Source organism: Solenopsis invicta, chromosome 6 (genome assembly GCF_016802725.1).
Source record: "Solenopsis invicta isolate M01_SB chromosome 6, UNIL_Sinv_3.0, whole genome shotgun sequence".
Taxonomy (NCBI): domain Eukaryota; kingdom Metazoa; phylum Arthropoda; class Insecta; order Hymenoptera; family Formicidae; genus Solenopsis; species Solenopsis invicta.
The window spans coordinates 15,239,482-15,256,142 of NC_052669.1; the positions used below are offsets into that span (position 1 = coordinate 15,239,482).

The window sequence follows — 16,661 nt, forward strand, 5'->3', positions numbered from 1 at the left end:
TCGCTGTGCGTGAAAAGATTTACGTGAACTCTCTATGAGTGAAAAATGAAAAATGAAAAGTGAAACGTGAAAAGTGAAAAGTGAAACGTGAAAAGTTCCACGTGAAATTACATGATTGACCCCCTGAACGCAGCCTTGAAAGCACCCACAATATATCACTACGTAATTCGTGTCCTAACCACCAAGAGCGCGATGATCAACTTTGTCTCCCCTCATTTAACACTGAGCTCGCACTTCTTTTTATATATGTTCTGTGGTCTTATCGCTCCTACAACCACAAGGGATGGATATCAACGATATTGGCTTTATTTGAATTAAATTGAACAATAAGTATTTGATGATATGGAGTTTAGAAAGCCTTTCGAGTTTAGAGCCATTTAAAAAAAAGGAGCAATAAGTAAGACGTAGTTAAATAATTCAAGATAAAAGAGATTCGCGAGTTGTTTGTAAAATACGATGATGCGATCTGTATACGGCAACTACTTTATTTAGTTGTGTAATTGTTTAATGAAAGTTAATCTAATCCTATAAAAAAATTAAGATAATATACATTAAAAATGCACTTGACATCTTGTACGACCATACTGATTTCTCTTTTAATGTTGTGTCATACGTGGGAGGTAAGTATTTGTTTGTATTTAATTCCTTAAATGCAAACTTTCATTTCCTATGTTATGAACTTAGCTTTTTATTAAATTTCTAGATACCAGATAATTTTGCGAAAACTGAACATTCCAACAATTGGGCAGTTTTGGTCGATACATCGCGTTTCTGGTTCAACTATCGACATGTTGCCAATGTTTTGTCCATCTATCGAAGTGTCAAACGTTTAGGAATACCAGATTCGCAAATCATTCTTATGATAGCTGATGATATGGCATGTAATCCTAGGAATCCTAGACCAGCAACTGTTTTCAACAATATTAAACAGCATATTAATGTTTATGGTGATGATGTTGAAGTTGACTATAGAGGTTATGAAGTAACAGTAGAAAATTTTGTAAGGTTACTGACTGGACGCTTAGCTCAAGAAACCCCAAGATCGAAAAAACTATTAACGGATGAAGGTTCAAACATCTTAATTTATTTAACTGGCCATGGTGGTAATGGATTTTTAAAGTTCCAAGATTCTGAAGAAATCACTAGTCAAGAATTGGGAGATGCTTTGGAGCAAATGTGGCAAAAACGAAGATACCACGAAATTTTATTTGTGGTTGATACTTGTCAAGCGAGTTCAATGTATGAGAAATTTTATTCTCCAAATATATTAGCAGTCGCTTCTAGTTTAGTAGGAGAAGATTCACTTTCTGTAAGTGATTAGTATTTATTTCACCACAATTATTGATAATCTGTTGTATGATCTGTTATGTTTTAGCATCATGTGGATCCTGCCATTGGTGTTTACATTATAGATCGATATACTTATTATGCGTTAAATTTTTTGGAAAAAGTAGAACCATCTAGCACTAAAACATTGGGTGAATTTGTAAGTGTCTTATTAATGCTAAATTTAATGTAAAGTTTTCTTTTCCATATCTAATTGAGGTTCATATTTTTTTAGTTAAAAGTATGTCCAAGAGATTATTGTCTATCCACAGTGGGTGTAAGAAGAGATTTATTTAGAAGAGATCCAGATAAAGTGCCAGTAACAGATTTTTTTGGTTCTCTTAGACCTGTGGAACTTACAATGAACATAATGAATATTTTACCTATTAAATCTAATTGTACAAAAATTCAGGAATTTGAAAAGAAGTATAATTATGTTGTGCAATTTCCCCATGTATCTCTGTACACATGAATAAAAGAATCAATATTTTTTATAATGTGTTTGAAGTAGTTTAATTATTATTGCTTGAATAGATAAGATGAAGAGTAACGGAGAGTAACTAAAATAGAAGATAAAAAGATATGAATGATTCAATTCATTAATTTGTGTAATTGCACAAAATTTGTCGTTATTAACTATTTTTCATGTATATTTTTTTTCTAGAATATCGCTAGATCTGCTGTATATTAAAAAAACAGGAGATGCAAAGAATAGGTTTAAAATATCTTTGAAAACACATGATGACAGTGTGTAGTGCTAAAGTCTCTCTGACAACAAATAAATCGTTATTCGTTTCTTTATCAATATTTATAACGATTAATTTTGAGGAAAACAAATCGGTGAATGTAAGATATCTTTTATAACAAGTATAATTCTAGCTCTAAATATGCATACACAATGTCAAATTGTTAAAAGGTCAAGAAAGAGCGCTAGAGTAGGTGTTGATATATGGGGCTTGTTTTTCATTCTTGCACTAGACTGCACTGGTTCCTTCTTGCTTTCACTAACTTTCAAATATATATATCTATTTCACTTTAAGTGCACACTAAATCAGGAAGTTCAGAAACAGAAAACAAAGGGATGGTTATAATTGTAATAAAAAGATTTATATGAACGTTTTGGGCTTACTTGTCATTACTTCGTATGTATGTACATACAGTGTATGTGTAACAAACAATACAGAATAATAAAGTTTAAAATTTTGTTAATCTTTTCCATTTTTTTTACAAATTTTTCTTTAATTATTTAATAACATATAATACATTTAGCAATGTAATAAGCTAGTATAACAAACATATTAAATAATATTTTACATATAAAAACGAACTAAAAAATCAACTATAATAAAATAAAAAATTATTTAAAATAATTTTTTTTTGCTTTAAATAAATAAAGCATCAACAAACACGTACATCAATTGTATCAACAAAGAAAAAAATTTTTTATATTAATAAAAATAACATATTAATAATTACATCACTCCCACGTTTACTATACTTAATTATGCAATGTATATTTTATCCACTCCCCCCTGTTAATTATAAAATATATTATAAAAATGTTTAATAAAATGTCAACACTGTATTAGATTAAAGAATTTATTAGTTTTTGTGCAATGTAAATTTTTAATTAAGGCATTGAAATAATTTATTTTATAAAATAAATTAATTTAATTAATAGACACATCCCACGTACAAATAGAAATCTTGAAACGAGGTCTACAGATGTACTGCTCCCTCCACATGAGTTTGCGACTTTCTATGCTAAGGGAGGTCCACCCCATTCCCATCCCCATCCACCCACCTCCCGCGCGCGCGGGGGGTAGGCTGGTTGGGGGTGGGAATGGGGTGGACCTCCCTTAGCATAGAAAGTCGCAAACTCATATGGAGGGAGCAGTACATCTGTAGACCTCGTTTCAAGATTTCTATTTGTACGTGGGATGTGTCTATTAATTAAATTAATTTATTTTATAAAATAAATTGTTTTAATGCCTTAATTAAAAAATTTACATTGCACAAAAACTAATAAATTCTTTAATCCAACACAGTGTTTTGTCAAATACATTCAAGTGTAGTAGATGTAGCAGTGATTAACATTTCAAATTTCGTGCACATTTCTATCACAGCACATGCTCAGTTTGTTACAATACGCCGAGATGACATGTATCGTAACCTGAACAATCGCCAACTTTAACGCTTGATATCTCGGTTCGCGGGGCAGAGCGATACTTTTTTCTGCCAGATTCGTTTGTTTCGAGTAAAAACCATGGTGGAAGGGATAGCATGGTGTGTGCAGTTCGGCTAAACCACGCCCACTTTTGCTCTGCAAGGGCTACAGTTGACCAGACAGCCAACTGTGAAAAGTAAAATTATTTAGTGTCAGCCTGTTGGTATGTTGGATCTACCTTCTTTGTTTCACACATGTTAGTTTCTCTTTCTATCCTTGTATGTATATTTCCATGGCTTGATTTACAAACGTCAGAAGGAAGGTGTGATTTGCATGTAAGTGATATTTTTTAATATTTTACAATTAAACAAGTTTGTTGTTATATCAAAATTAAATATTAAATTGGAAAGGCTTAACAATAAGACAAGCAAATACAGTTATTTTTGCTCAATTAAATTCTGAGCGTCCTCATTATTGTATAGATTTTTAGCAATAAAAAATAAATAAGTAAATAAATAAACAAATAAAAAGACAATAAAATTAAACCTAAAAAACATAAAAATATAATAATACAAAAAGTCTTGTAGTCATTAAAAAATTAAATATATATTAACAATAGACGCCATAAAGTAGATATGGATGAGGCGCGTGTATAGCGATATAGATATTTTTAGTTTATTTCTGAAAAATGTGTCTTTGAACTATAACTTTATCATACATGTTTGAATTTGTTGTTAAATATGCTATAAGTTTTGATATAAAGTAAATTTTTAATTTTTCAGAAATTTAGAAGAGAAGGAGAATTTCGAAAAAATGACATTAAAAAAAATCTAAACAAAGTGTTATAAAATACGTAGAAATATATAAAACTTTTATTTGAAACTTTTTTTTATATTTTTTACCATTTTGCCGGTATTACTTCAGAAATTAAAAAATCAATTTATTTCAAGAGCGTGTTTCATCCTCTTGACAATCATATGGGCTGTTAAACATATAAAAATACGTGTCCCATATTTTTATCTTACAACATATTAAAGGCTTGTCAATTTCTTGCACACTCTTACGCTGTTTCCTATTTCTTTCACACGTGTTCTCGCGATGAAGAGGAAATGGAGGAAACTAACCGAATGAACCGAATCTTCGGTCAAAAATTAGTGTAACACTTCATGTGCATCACTGTTCCTGATAGAAAGAGAAGCAGATACTTGAATAAGTGCATGAAACAAAGACAGTTGACTCGGCATACCAACAGGCTGACGCTAAATAATTTTGCTTTTCACAGTTGGCTGTCTGGTCAACTATAACCCACCGATAGACAAAAAGGGCAAATTTTTAGAGAGAGACACGCGCGAACTGCACACACCATGTTATCCTTCCACCATGGTAAAAACGCGTCGAATGAGATTAGTTTCATAATAATCGGATGTGAAGTACCTAAACTGAATAATTACCTAATTTTTTATCTGTGGAAATTAATTTTTATATTTTGTTCCAAGACTTTCTGAAATTTATTTTTATATTTGTCTAAAGAATTTGTCGTGATGAAACATCCTGGTATTATGCATGTAACCATTTTTCTTTTTAAAGAGTGAATATATGTTGATGAATAAGATGAATAAGTTCAAGTATTTAACCTTACTTTATAGCTGTCACACTAAAGGGTTTCGCATATGAAATGCATAACATAACATAAGCACAACATAAGACCGATGGACCAATGAGCGGGGTGCGCACGATTGGACACCGCACGATTGGACACCACCACTCACAGCGGCCGATGCCTAGAGTTTTTCCGTTGGTTTGGTTAGATAAATCAAGATGATTGGTTGGTGTCCAATCGTGCTGTGTCCAAAAGAGTGTCACCCCCAATGAGCATCCAACATAAAGTTGCCATATTGATTTACATAACATTTTCATTAGCCCTTCGGTCTTATGTAGTGCTTATGTTATGCATTTCATGTGCGAGGCCCTTTAAGCCTGTTCTACAATAGCATAAATAGTGAAAAATGAGTGAAAAATCAAAAAATGAAAAGTGAAAAGTGAAATGTGAAAAGTTCCACGTGAAATTACATGAGGCCTGTTCGCGTTGCTGCCCTTTTTGAATTAATTTCTTTGTCGTCTCTCTCTTACGATCGAATATATATTTATCTCATCTCAAGTGCAAAAATTTTTGGGGATTTCAAGCAACTCGAACAGACCTATGATTGACCCCCAGGGGGTCAATCATGTAATTTCACGTGGAACTTTTCACGTTTCACTTTTCACTTTTCATTTTTCATTTTTCACTCATAGAGAGTTCACGTGAATCTTTTCACGCACAGCGATTATGTATGAATAATGCGCGGAAGTTTAGTTTGCGTTCCGAAATTTACCATTAGAGGCTCTGTCATTGCAACTATCAAGCGATCGTGAAAAAGATTTCTACCTGCTTTTACAGTATAACTTTTACTGTAAAAGTTTTATTATATAAAAAAAATTGTAAAAAAAATATTCATAAATAAATAGCAATATTTCTTAGTTATATTGCATAAACTTAATTTACAAATATAATATATATTACATTTATTTTTAATGATCCATATATTGTAACAACTATTTTATTATGTAGTAATCTAATACTCAAAATTACATTGTAATTTAATTCAAACATTGTTTTTCAAAATTAATTTTAATTAGTTTTTTATGTGTGCAAATTTTAAAGTAAATTAATTTCATTAGTCATTAAATTTAACTTTGTTTAATTAAAAAATATTGAATAATTTAGAATACGGATCTTGATCAAAACTGAATTCTCCGCTCACACATGTATTTTCCAAATTTATAAGTTATAAACACTTACATGATTGATTAATATTCTATTTCACAAGACGCACCTTTCTTATATCATTGTGTATCAAAACGCGTTTAAAGTATATTTTTATCTAAATTTGCATTTGATGAAACCTCATTCTATATAATTATCAAAATATCAATTTGTCAAATATAAATATCAAACCTAATTACATCACAAAAGCATTATTTTTATTTATGTATGTATTACTTTATCCTATCAACGCAATGCAATACCAAAAAGGTTAACCTCTTCAATAATACCTCTTCAAATTGTTACCACACTGTTACCACACTTTCATTCTTATTTCAAAATACATACAATTTATTAATTCCCTAAATTTTCACCTTTTCGCCATCACGGCTGATGGCGAAAAAGTTCACGTGAAAAAGTTCATATTTCCGCTCATGAGTGAGTTACATAAGGCTTGTTTTCTATTCCTGCACTAGACTGCACTGGAACGTTCCTTCTTGCTTTCGCTAACTTTGAAACATCTATCTTTTTCATTTTAAGTGTACACTTATTTAGAGAGTTCAGGAACAGAAAACAAACGGATACATACATGATCGTGCAGTTCACGTGAAACTTTTCACTTTTCACGTTTCCGCCCTAGGGAAAATGTTACATGATAGACCCCCAGTGGGTCGATCATGAAACTTTTTCCCTAAGGCGGAAACGTGAAAAGTGAAAAATTTCTCCATTAACTTCAATGGTAAAAATTTTCACTTTTCACGTTTCCGCCCTAGGGAAAAAGTTTCATGATTGACCCCCAGGAATAGTCTTATATAAAGAGAGAAGCGACATCGAACCCCCACCACAACCTTCAGTATCCAATTGAGTCCTCTACCGCCATTTTGGGACCGCTAACGTCATCAAACACCATTCGTATCATTCTGCAAACAGCTGTGGTCACAATATGGCTGCTCGCTTAGCCAATCAAGTATCAATCAGATTACCAATCAGAGCTTCGGACATCAATGTCGCTTCTCTCTTTATATAGGACTCTACCCAGGAACAGAAAACAAACGGCGAATTGAGCGTATCAGTGCAAACTAGACCAAAGATTCGCTACATGAAATGGCAGCTTAATGCTGTTTTTGTTCGCACATGCGCGAAATAGATGATTACGATGCGTACGCTAGGCGTCAATAATACCTTTTCGCTTGAAGTAGCTGCCTTATATTTTATATAGGATACGTTACACATATCATAGAAAATTTAGGAAGCTGTTAACTTTAAGTGAAAATAAATTTTGATGTACATGCGAATACGCAACGACAAGCAAGGGATATTTCAACATTGTAGCTCGCTTCTCTAAGCAGACAACTATTATATTTGTCAAATAAAACATACTGCAAAGATGTGAAATGCTGCTAAATGATACGTTTGATAGGAGATACACGGTTTATTCTGTTTGGTTATGTAATGTCATTGAGCAACGATACTTCGAGGCGGGTAAGAATTTTTTAATTTTGGGTAATTATTCAGTTTAGATGACAACATATATATTGCTGGTACACGTTTTTACATAAAGTGTAGGAATTCGGCAGAAAAAATTGCCTCTCGAAGTGAGATATAGTTAAAATTACTGATTGTTCAGGTTCAGGTTAGGAAATCTATCCTATTAACACTGTGTTTGGAAATATCACTCGAGAATGTCATATCATTTTATCTTTGTGTATCATTCGATGAACAAAGATAAAATGATACATGGGGGCAGCTAGAGTGATGTTTCCGAACGTTGTACGTGAGCATGCGCAATGATTTCAACCTATATAGAATTGTTCTGGAAAGTTTTCAAAAAGGTTTATCTTTTCATATTTTATGTGCAACATTTCTAACAAGAGGAGGCCGCGAGATGGAGATCACTGATTTTAATAAAGTTCTTTAATAAAGGTCTGTCGTATTTACTCACATATTTACTGTAGTGAAGCAGTTATGGATATTGGGCATTCTCGAGAAAATAATTTTTTTTTAAATAAATCTTGTATTTTTAAATTGTTATATACAATTTTTATACTGTTTTTAGTAATTTAATATAAAATTAAACTGTAAATAAGTTTATAAAAAGTTGTAAAACAGTGATTATAAATTTTTATTGCAAATATATTTTTTGTGTTTATGAGAAATTTTAATTTATGTAACAATAAGAGACAATTTTTTTAATTTTTTAATTTTTTTAAATAACATTATATTAATCCTTGGTTACTTGCGGAGGATATCACCTCAGTGCGCATTGTGTGCTTATGTTTTTAGGTGCAAGTAACTAAGAGTTAAATAATTAAATATAGTCCAAAAATTGTATATAATAATTTAAAAATATAAGATATAATTTAAAAAAAATTATTTTCTTGAGAATGCCTAATATTTGCAACAAACTGCTTTACTACAGTAAATGGGTGTGAGTGAATACTCTACACCCATAAAATTTTATTAAAATTGATAATCCCTATCTCGCAGCTTCTCATTGTAAGAGAATTCTGCAAAATGTTATGAAATTTTGCAATAGAAACGTTTTTAAAATTTTATGATATGAAATGTTGCAATAGAAACATTTTAAAAATCTATTACATGTGAATTATTGAATTACTAAATTAGACTTCTTAAAATTTTCAAATAGAACAAATTTTCTATTTGTTAACATGTTCCAGAAAATTTGTTATATTGCTTTTGCCGAGCGAAAGTTTTCTAAGCTTGCTTGAGGCGTATGCTAATTATGTAGGAGAGGTCAAAAGTAACAATTTATTTTTGGAGTTTGATTATGGAAAAACCATTACAACTAGAGAAAAACTATTGCTAACATGTATATTTCGTTTCATGGAAAATGTAGCATTTCAGTCTCATGATAGATAGGATCAAAATTTTCAGTTGAAAATAGAGACAAGGTAAAATGTTACAACCACTCTCAACATATGGTTGATTGTAACACGGCAGAAGGTCAGCAACAGTAACATAATCGGAATAAAAATCAAATGTATTTATTGAAGGAAAACACAATAAATTCTTAAAGTTCAATTATGTAAACTAAAATTTTTTTATATGAACTAAAATATTTACACTTTAATATTTACATTCTTGTATGCCTGTTCATAAACTGATATACTTTCTTGCCCCTGTTAATCTTTCTGCCAGTTATTCTAGAATAAAAAAAATTTATATGTTATCTAAAATTGTAAATTGTTATGACCCAAAACAAAAGAAATTTCATTAGCCGGGATTGATTGTAATGTTACATTCAACCCCAAATAATGTTACAATAGACCCCAACCATGTGTTTAAACTTTAAATTAACAATAAATTAATAACTTAACTAAAAATAATTAGTTATTAATAATTTATAATATGCTAAACTAGTAACTTAGGATATAAAAAAATGAAAATGTACTTGCAGTGGAAATATTTATTATATATTATAATTTTAGTACACTTGTATTGAAATTTTTGGTTACTGAAAATTTATACTTTTCTCTCTACAACGTATACTACATGCTTAGGTCGACGGAAAATTCGCACATTTGGAGTAAACATGATAATTTATACTAAAAGAAACAACTTTTTCTTTTAGGAAAACTGCGTAGGACTGGTAGTTTTTGCATGAGAGCTAGTTAAAATTAACGAATAAGCATTCTTATCTATGTAGCGCTTAAGAACCCGCACACTCATTTAGTCCTTACACTCCTCACTTATTCCTAATTTTTGGGTAGTAGAAGAGAAGAGGGTAATATGGCACATTTTCATTTTATTGAACAATTTTGTTTATAATTAATATTTTTTATTGAAACTTGAACGATTACATTCGTCAAAGTGTTGTTTGACAGATTCTAGGCTCAAAGTAATGAGATATTTATTATTTAGGACGTGATTTATAAAAATCTAATGCCCTGCATAATCGGTGGCAGAAAAAAAGTGGTTGTAATATGGCTATCTATAAAAATAATTTAAAAAAATTAGTTTAGTTTAAAAGAAACACAGTATCTTGTTACAAAATTATTTTTAATTTTCCATTTAGAATTTTCCTAATTTAGAATTTTCCTGCGTTCAGAAACTTTAGAAATGATATCATTAGAAATTTAGTTAGAAATATTATTTTATCCCTGTTTAACATGAAACAACAAGCATAAAATGATGTCTTTAATGTTCCTAAACACCGCTCTTTAGAATGACGATTGATTTATCGAAGAAATATTTTGATATAAAAATTTTGCTTTAAAAGCCATATTAATGAAATTCCATGTTATTATTTTAACTTTGTATAACTTGAAAAGTGTATAGCCGAATTAAAAGGTAAATAACAAAAAAAAAAAAATACTCAAGTGTATGTACATTCGTGTGATAATACACTCAAGTTTAAGAATAATGAGGAAGTATGAGTAATTAAAGGTTAAAGATGTACCTAGAAAAAGTTTAAAAGTGCTCAAAGGTAAAAATGTCTTGTAACAATTGTCACTTATTGTCATATTAGCATTACTAAAAAACGGGCTACTAAACATAAGTAATTGTTAAATTATACCTAATAATAGAGGTAACCGTATTGTCGACAGTAGCCTCTTCTCCTCTATTTATAAATAATGTTTTAAGATATTAATACGTTTATAATTAATTCAGGGCATTATAAGACTGTATATAAGACAGTCTTAAATATAAGAATCAATTATAAATATCGGATCTCAATCTTCTCTTCCATATTATATTGCTTAAAATATGAAAAGTAAATAAAATAAATATTAATTTCATTCTTTACTTAATAAATAAATAAATTGTCCAATTTTATAGGTCCATCTGAAAATAAAAATAAATGTATAAATAGTAACATGCTTTGCGCGAACCGAATATTCTATTATTCCAAATATTTTGCAGTTGTGTATGATAATTAAATAGTATTAATAAATAAGTAGTTTGAATAGTGTTACTAAACCTAAAGAATAGTTTACTAATTAAGTATGTACAAATCCTCAAATGATGAAAAATTATTCTATTGTTTAACAGTCATTAAAAATAACAGGAAATGTTTAAAATACTTCAAGAACTAATACGATTTTTATTTTTTTTCACAACTAAAAATACAAAGAACTTATACAAAGTTATTATTTTTTTAATGTTATAATTACTTAAATATTAAAAATCTTAGTAACAATTTTATTGCTATCTTGAACTTTATCACATATCTTTTAAACTTTTATCTAATTGTAAGTATCAGTAGGATTAAAAAAATTGTAGAAAGATAAAAATTGTTTCGGTACAAAGAAAGAAAAATTTTGAAAATATATAATTTTTTTTAAATAGGGGAGACCGAGGTTATTCAGAATACTTTTTTTTGCGTTTCCTGGGTTTTGTATTCATTAAAAAAAAAGTTGGACGGTTTTAAAGGTTGAACCTTTCTCTTCACAATGCCCTTATAAATAGAAGACGGAATGTATTTGCTTTGAACTACATATAAAAACATTGTCCAGTGCTAAGTGTTTTGAATAGCCCTGAGCCCGGAGTAATTTGAAGCTAGTCCGGGAATATTCTGAAATTTATGTTTTAAGATGAAAAAATGTAAAAAAGCTGTTGATAAGACTTTGTTTCATTCAGAAAAGGATATATAATATTATGAAGAAATGTTTACATATAATAAAAGAATACAAACACATTAAAGAATTTTATTTCTTTAGCGTTTTTGGAACAAATCAGGGACTTCGTATTTCATGTAATTACATGTGTTGAGTATTAAATTGTGTATTTTGTTACATAGAACGCGAATATGAAAGAAAAAAATTGTCCGAACGACGATTCGATGTTTGGTGTTTCGAATAGCCCTGACGTTAACTGTGCGCATTATTGTGTATCTACAAAAGTAAACATCACACAGCAAAAAGTAAACTTGAAATGTTTTAAATGCATTCAACTGGACACGATACATTCAATGTTTTCAAAAAGAATTTTATATATTTTACTTAAATTTTGAAGAAATATTGACTGTCGAAGATTACTTCGATTGTCGCAAAAACACATTTTTCACTGCTACTACTTCAATATGACGCCGTTGCCAACAAAACTTTGTTAAGAAGAAAGATAGAAGAGATAGTGGAGGCAACGGGGATGAGTGCGAGAGTAGAAGGGATGAGGAGGATAGGGAATAAAAATAAGAGGGGGAGGCCACATTGTATGGGTAAGATTTGCGAGTGTGAGAGAGAAAATAGATGTGATGAAGGGAAAAGTGTAATTAAAAGTAGCCCCGGGTTCGACCTACTGGATTACGGCATCTTGAGATGTCTGCCGGAGTCGGCTCTGGAATTGTTCAGGGATAGTTATAATAAAATATTTGAGGACGGCTTGTTCCCATCAATCTGGAAAAAATATATAATAATTTTGATATCAAAAAAGGCCAAAAAAGGCAAAAATTGCCAAAAAAAGGCAAAAATGATTTTAGACTAATAGCACTTGAATCCTGTACTTTGTCGAACTAGATGCAATAATTCCAAGTTGTCAATACGCTTTCCGAAAGGAGAAATCATGCGATAATTGTCTGGCCTTATTAAATTTAGAAATCTACAGAGCTTTTTTGAATAGGAAAATTATGGAGGGGGGGGGGGTAGATATCAAAACTGCATACGATAACATAGACGTCTGTCAGTTTTTTAGTATGATAAATAATTTGAAAATTCCATTGGGTTACAAATATTTTATTAAAAACTTTTTGGAACCAAGAAATGTTGAATTTTTTGAAAACGGTAATTTTAAAGGAAACAGGATTATATATAAGGGAGTATCACAGGGAGCTGTTCTTAGCCCCCTACTCTTTAACATTTATGTAGCGGACATTTTCATTCATATACCACACAATTGCAAAATTATTTAATTTGCCAACGACGTGGTCATACTCACAACAGACGGCAACTTAAATAGGATAAATAATCCAGAGAGCTTTTTCTGAAATTAATACGTGGTTAGAATTCCGAGGATTAGAAATCTTTGTGGAAAAAACTCAAATCTGCTATTTTCATTGGAAGAAGAAATTTAATGAAACTAATACCATTCAAATTAATAACAAAAATATTATTATTTTAAATAAAATAAGATATTTGAGGGTCGTCTTTGACAAAGGTGGAAAGACCACCTAGCGGCAGTTAAAAATAAAACATATTGTTTCCAAAATATCCTAAAATGGATTACCGGTAGAAGCTGGGGAGGGAGGGGGAGGGAGTAATTGCCCAGGCTAGCTTTGATTTTATAAATGCTACCATCACGGCATAAATTGGATGGGAGGCAATATGATACAAGAGCTTTGCTAATTTCTATTTAAATTTAATAGATAAAATCCTTGCATCTAATTTTAAAAGAGTTTTAGATCTCCCTAATTTGCATCAAATAATGTAAGTTGGATTTTGTCCAAACAGAAAACGTCTGCCAGAACAATAACAACAGACTGTGACAAATTTATTCTTAAAGTCTTCTAGCTAAAAAATTTTGAATTAATAAATAAAATTAAGAACAAGTATAATCTTAGTATGGGAAGAAAATTAAATGCAAGAAATATCCCCTTTATCATTAAAAGATGGGAAACAATTAAAAAATTTTTTCCACACGTACAAATGGAACATCCATCCGCCCCCCGGCGGGCGGATCTCGATAGCGCACGGTGCGATAGCTTACGTCCCGATAGCACACGTCAAATTTAAAATAATTCCCGACAACCCACGTCTTTTTAGCACACATCCCGATAACCCACAAAGTAAAACGCGCACCTGCCCGATAACATACGTCTCGATAGCACACGTCAAATTTAAAATAATTCCCGATAACCCACGTATCTTTAGTTTACGTGCCGATAACCCACGAAGAAAAACGTACGTCTGGTCGATGACGCACGTCTCGATAGCCCACGTCTCTTTATCGTACGTCTCGATAGCCTACGTCTCTATGGTGCACGTCTTGATAGCCCACGTCTCTATTGGGAAATTCGATGTGTCACTACGCTACCTAGCGGGAGAAATCCGAATTAGCACTAGTAGGTAGCTCTGTCGTGTTTATATAGCAATCAGCCGAATTTAAATACAAATTGCAATATAGAATAAGTTATGGAGTTTTTACCGCGAAAAAATAAAAGCAATATTTTTTTGTTGTGTCTTTGGTTGCACTAGTCAAGCTCGCAGAAATGACACTGTTAGATTTTTTCATTTTCTTGAAGAAGGCAAAAATCTCGTTAAATTCATAAATAAGTTTAATACAGAGGAAGCAATTGATCGTCGAACAGCGTGGATTAAAGTATTAAAAATGGGAAAAAAGGTTTCTGCTTCTATGAGAGTGTGCTCTCTTCATTTTACAAAAGAAGACTTCATACCATCACGTAAATATCATTATAATTAAAAATAAATATAGGTTAGCAGGCCTATATCAGTGGCAGCGATTCTAGTGCTGAATAATAATTTTTAAATTTTCTAGCTTATGCGAACTGCAATCTGCATTTTTGTCGGACTTGAAACACAGTTATTGCATATAGGTAGAATATTTTTAATAGTTTAATATTAAGAAGCATCAAAATCCCCTCTCCCTTGACATAAGCTTGCTAACCTATGTTTGTTTTAAATTTTGTTAGTCCGAGTTTGATTTATTATTATTGATTATTATAATTATTATTTATTTTTGTAACGTTATTCCTTAATTCTTTAAATTATAAAAAATACTAAGTTCTGTCACATTTTTTAGAAGGTAAAAATCATATACGTCATTTAAAGAAAACAAGCATTCCATCGCTTAATTTACCAATTGGATCAACGAGAAAAATTAGTCCGCAAAGAAAAATTCAAGCAAAATGCAGAGAAGAAAGATGGCATAAAAGATCTTGTGTAAAACAATTATCAGTAGAAAATATTTGTGATGTACCTGAAAAAGAAATTGTAATGCAAACTACTGTTTCTGATAAAACAACTGATCAAAATGTAATTGAAAAAGCATTGCCTGCAATTAGAATAATTGATGAACATGGATGTCTTGCAGAAGTTGTGGAAGAAAATGTCAAAACTTCCTTAACAAATAAGGATATAGGAATACAAGTTCAAAGTGATAATATTTTTGTAAAATTTTCAAGTATTATTATTTCTGATACTGAATTAAGTACATTAACTGGCATTTATAGTTTTAGTTTGCTCAATACAATTGAAACTCTTGTAAAAACTACATACAAGGAAACACCTACTGCAAATACAAAAACGGATATACGAGAAACAATAATAATGACTTTTATGAAATTGAAACAAAATATGTCTTATGCTTTGCTATCAATTTTATTTAAATGCAAACCAAACACTTGCAAAGAAAAAATATTTCAAATGCTTGACATTTTATATATTTGTTTAAAGCCAGCTATTTTGTGGCCAAACAAAGACAATATTTTAAAGAATATTTCGCTATGTTTTATGGGGTTTGAAGATGTTCGAGTCGTAGTTGATTGTACTGAAATTAAAATTCAAAAGCCAAAGGATTTATGTTGTCAGATTGCAACTTTTTCGCGTTACAAAAGTAATTACACAATTAAATTTATGACTGGTGTAACACCAGCTGGTTTAATTTTATTTGTGAGCAAATGTTATGGAGGACGTGCTTTTGACAAGGCAATATTCGAGCAAAGTAAAATCATACAGAAATTAAATAAAAAAGACGCAATCATGAGAGATAAAGGATTTCCAATTGACGATATTTGTAAATTAAATGATATAAAACTTATTAGACCTCCTTTTCTAAAAGATAAAAAACAATTTTCAAAAACAGATGCAATATTAACCCGTAATATTGCCACAGCACGAGTGCATATTGAAAGAAGCAATCAAAGGTTAAAAACTTTCCAAGTCTTAGGATCTACAATGCCTGCGTGTCTTATAAGTAAAGCTGATGAAATTTTTAATATTATTTGTGCTGTTGTAAATTTGAGTGCTCCAATAATTAAAGATGATAAATTTTGTTCACAACACAAAGCAAAATAAAAATATAGTATCTTAACCTTTGGTAGTAATTATTATATAAAATATTTTATACACTTTATATTATATATGTATTTTGAAATTATAACATTTTCATAAACTTTTTCTTATAAACTTTATAACATTTTTATAAAAAGAAAATAGAAAAATTGAAATCTGTCTAATCTTCTTCTCTTTTCTTTTCACATATGAAGTGTATCATCTTATCGAAATAAATCTTTTTTAATGACCACAATATATCTTTGGCGTATTCCTCATCAAAGCTAATTGATAATGTTATTAAATTATTGTCAAATGGAGTATAAATTAAAAAATCAGTTGACTGCAAATTCAAAATTGCCATGCTTATTTGAATTTGTGCATAATATGCATGACGCTG

The 16,661-nt window shown here is 30.4% G+C and overlaps 3 protein-coding genes across 7 annotated transcripts in view; all 3 read left to right on the forward strand.

Moving 5' to 3' along the window:
* Positions 1-240: 240 nt before the first annotated feature.
* Positions 241-1,827, forward strand: LOC105201049 (putative GPI-anchor transamidase). The gene is made up of 4 exons (XM_011168903.3): positions 241-620; positions 704-1,309; positions 1,376-1,486; positions 1,562-1,827. Exons 1-4 carry the CDS (start codon positions 558-560, stop codon positions 1,796-1,798), a joined length of 1,017 nt encoding a protein of 338 aa, XP_011167205.2. The 5' UTR covers positions 241-557; the 3' UTR covers positions 1,799-1,827.
* Positions 1,828-7,439: 5,612 nt separating this feature from the next.
* The window catches only part of LOC105199515 (leucine-rich repeat-containing protein 49), a 144,340-nt gene continuing 135,118 nt past the window's right edge, over positions 7,440-16,661 (forward strand). For 2 of the 4 annotated variants that reach the window (XM_039451245.1, XM_039451243.1), the window contains exon 1: positions 7,441-7,778. Coding sequence is in view for 1 of the 4 variants with exons in the window: in XM_039451242.1 (XP_039307176.1) it covers positions 7,701-7,778 (78 nt within the window). In the remaining 3 variants the exon portion in view is untranslated. Of the gene's footprint in view, positions 7,779-16,661 lie in introns of all 4 variants that reach the window. The other 2 variants (XM_039451244.1, XM_039451242.1) reach the window with 2 other exon arrangements.
* On the forward strand, positions 10,471-16,301 carry LOC120358174. Of its 2 annotated transcripts, XM_039451247.1 has the most exons (3): positions 10,471-14,313; positions 14,447-14,652; positions 15,012-16,301. In XM_039451247.1, the coding sequence occupies exons 2-3, from the start codon at positions 14,580-14,582 to the stop codon at positions 16,283-16,285; spliced, it is 1,347 nt and encodes a 448-aa protein (XP_039307181.1). In that variant the 5' UTR covers positions 10,471-14,313; positions 14,447-14,579; the 3' UTR covers positions 16,286-16,301. The 2 variants fall into 2 exon arrangements, with proteins under 2 accessions (XP_039307181.1, XP_039307180.1); XM_039451246.1 differs by having other exon boundaries at positions 10,471-14,652.

Bases quoted from the DNA above. Each gene is read 5' to 3' on its own strand.
- LOC120358174 (XM_039451246.1), top strand. From the start codon at position 14,580: ATGGGAAAAAAGGTTTCTGCTTCTATGAGAGTGTGCTCTCTTCATTTT. The intron at 14,653-15,011 runs GTAAATATCATT...CACATTTTTTAG, and splicing joins AGAAGACTTCATACCATCAC to AAGGTAAAAATCATATACGT.
- LOC105201049 (XM_011168903.3), top strand. From the start codon at position 558: ATGCACTTGACATCTTGTACGACCATACTGATTTCTCTTTTAATGTTG. The intron at 621-703 runs GTAAGTATTTGT...TTAAATTTCTAG, and splicing joins TGTTGTGTCATACGTGGGAG to ATACCAGATAATTTTGCGAA. The intron at 1,487-1,561 runs GTAAGTGTCTTA...ATATTTTTTTAG, and splicing joins CTAAAACATTGGGTGAATTT to TTAAAAGTATGTCCAAGAGA.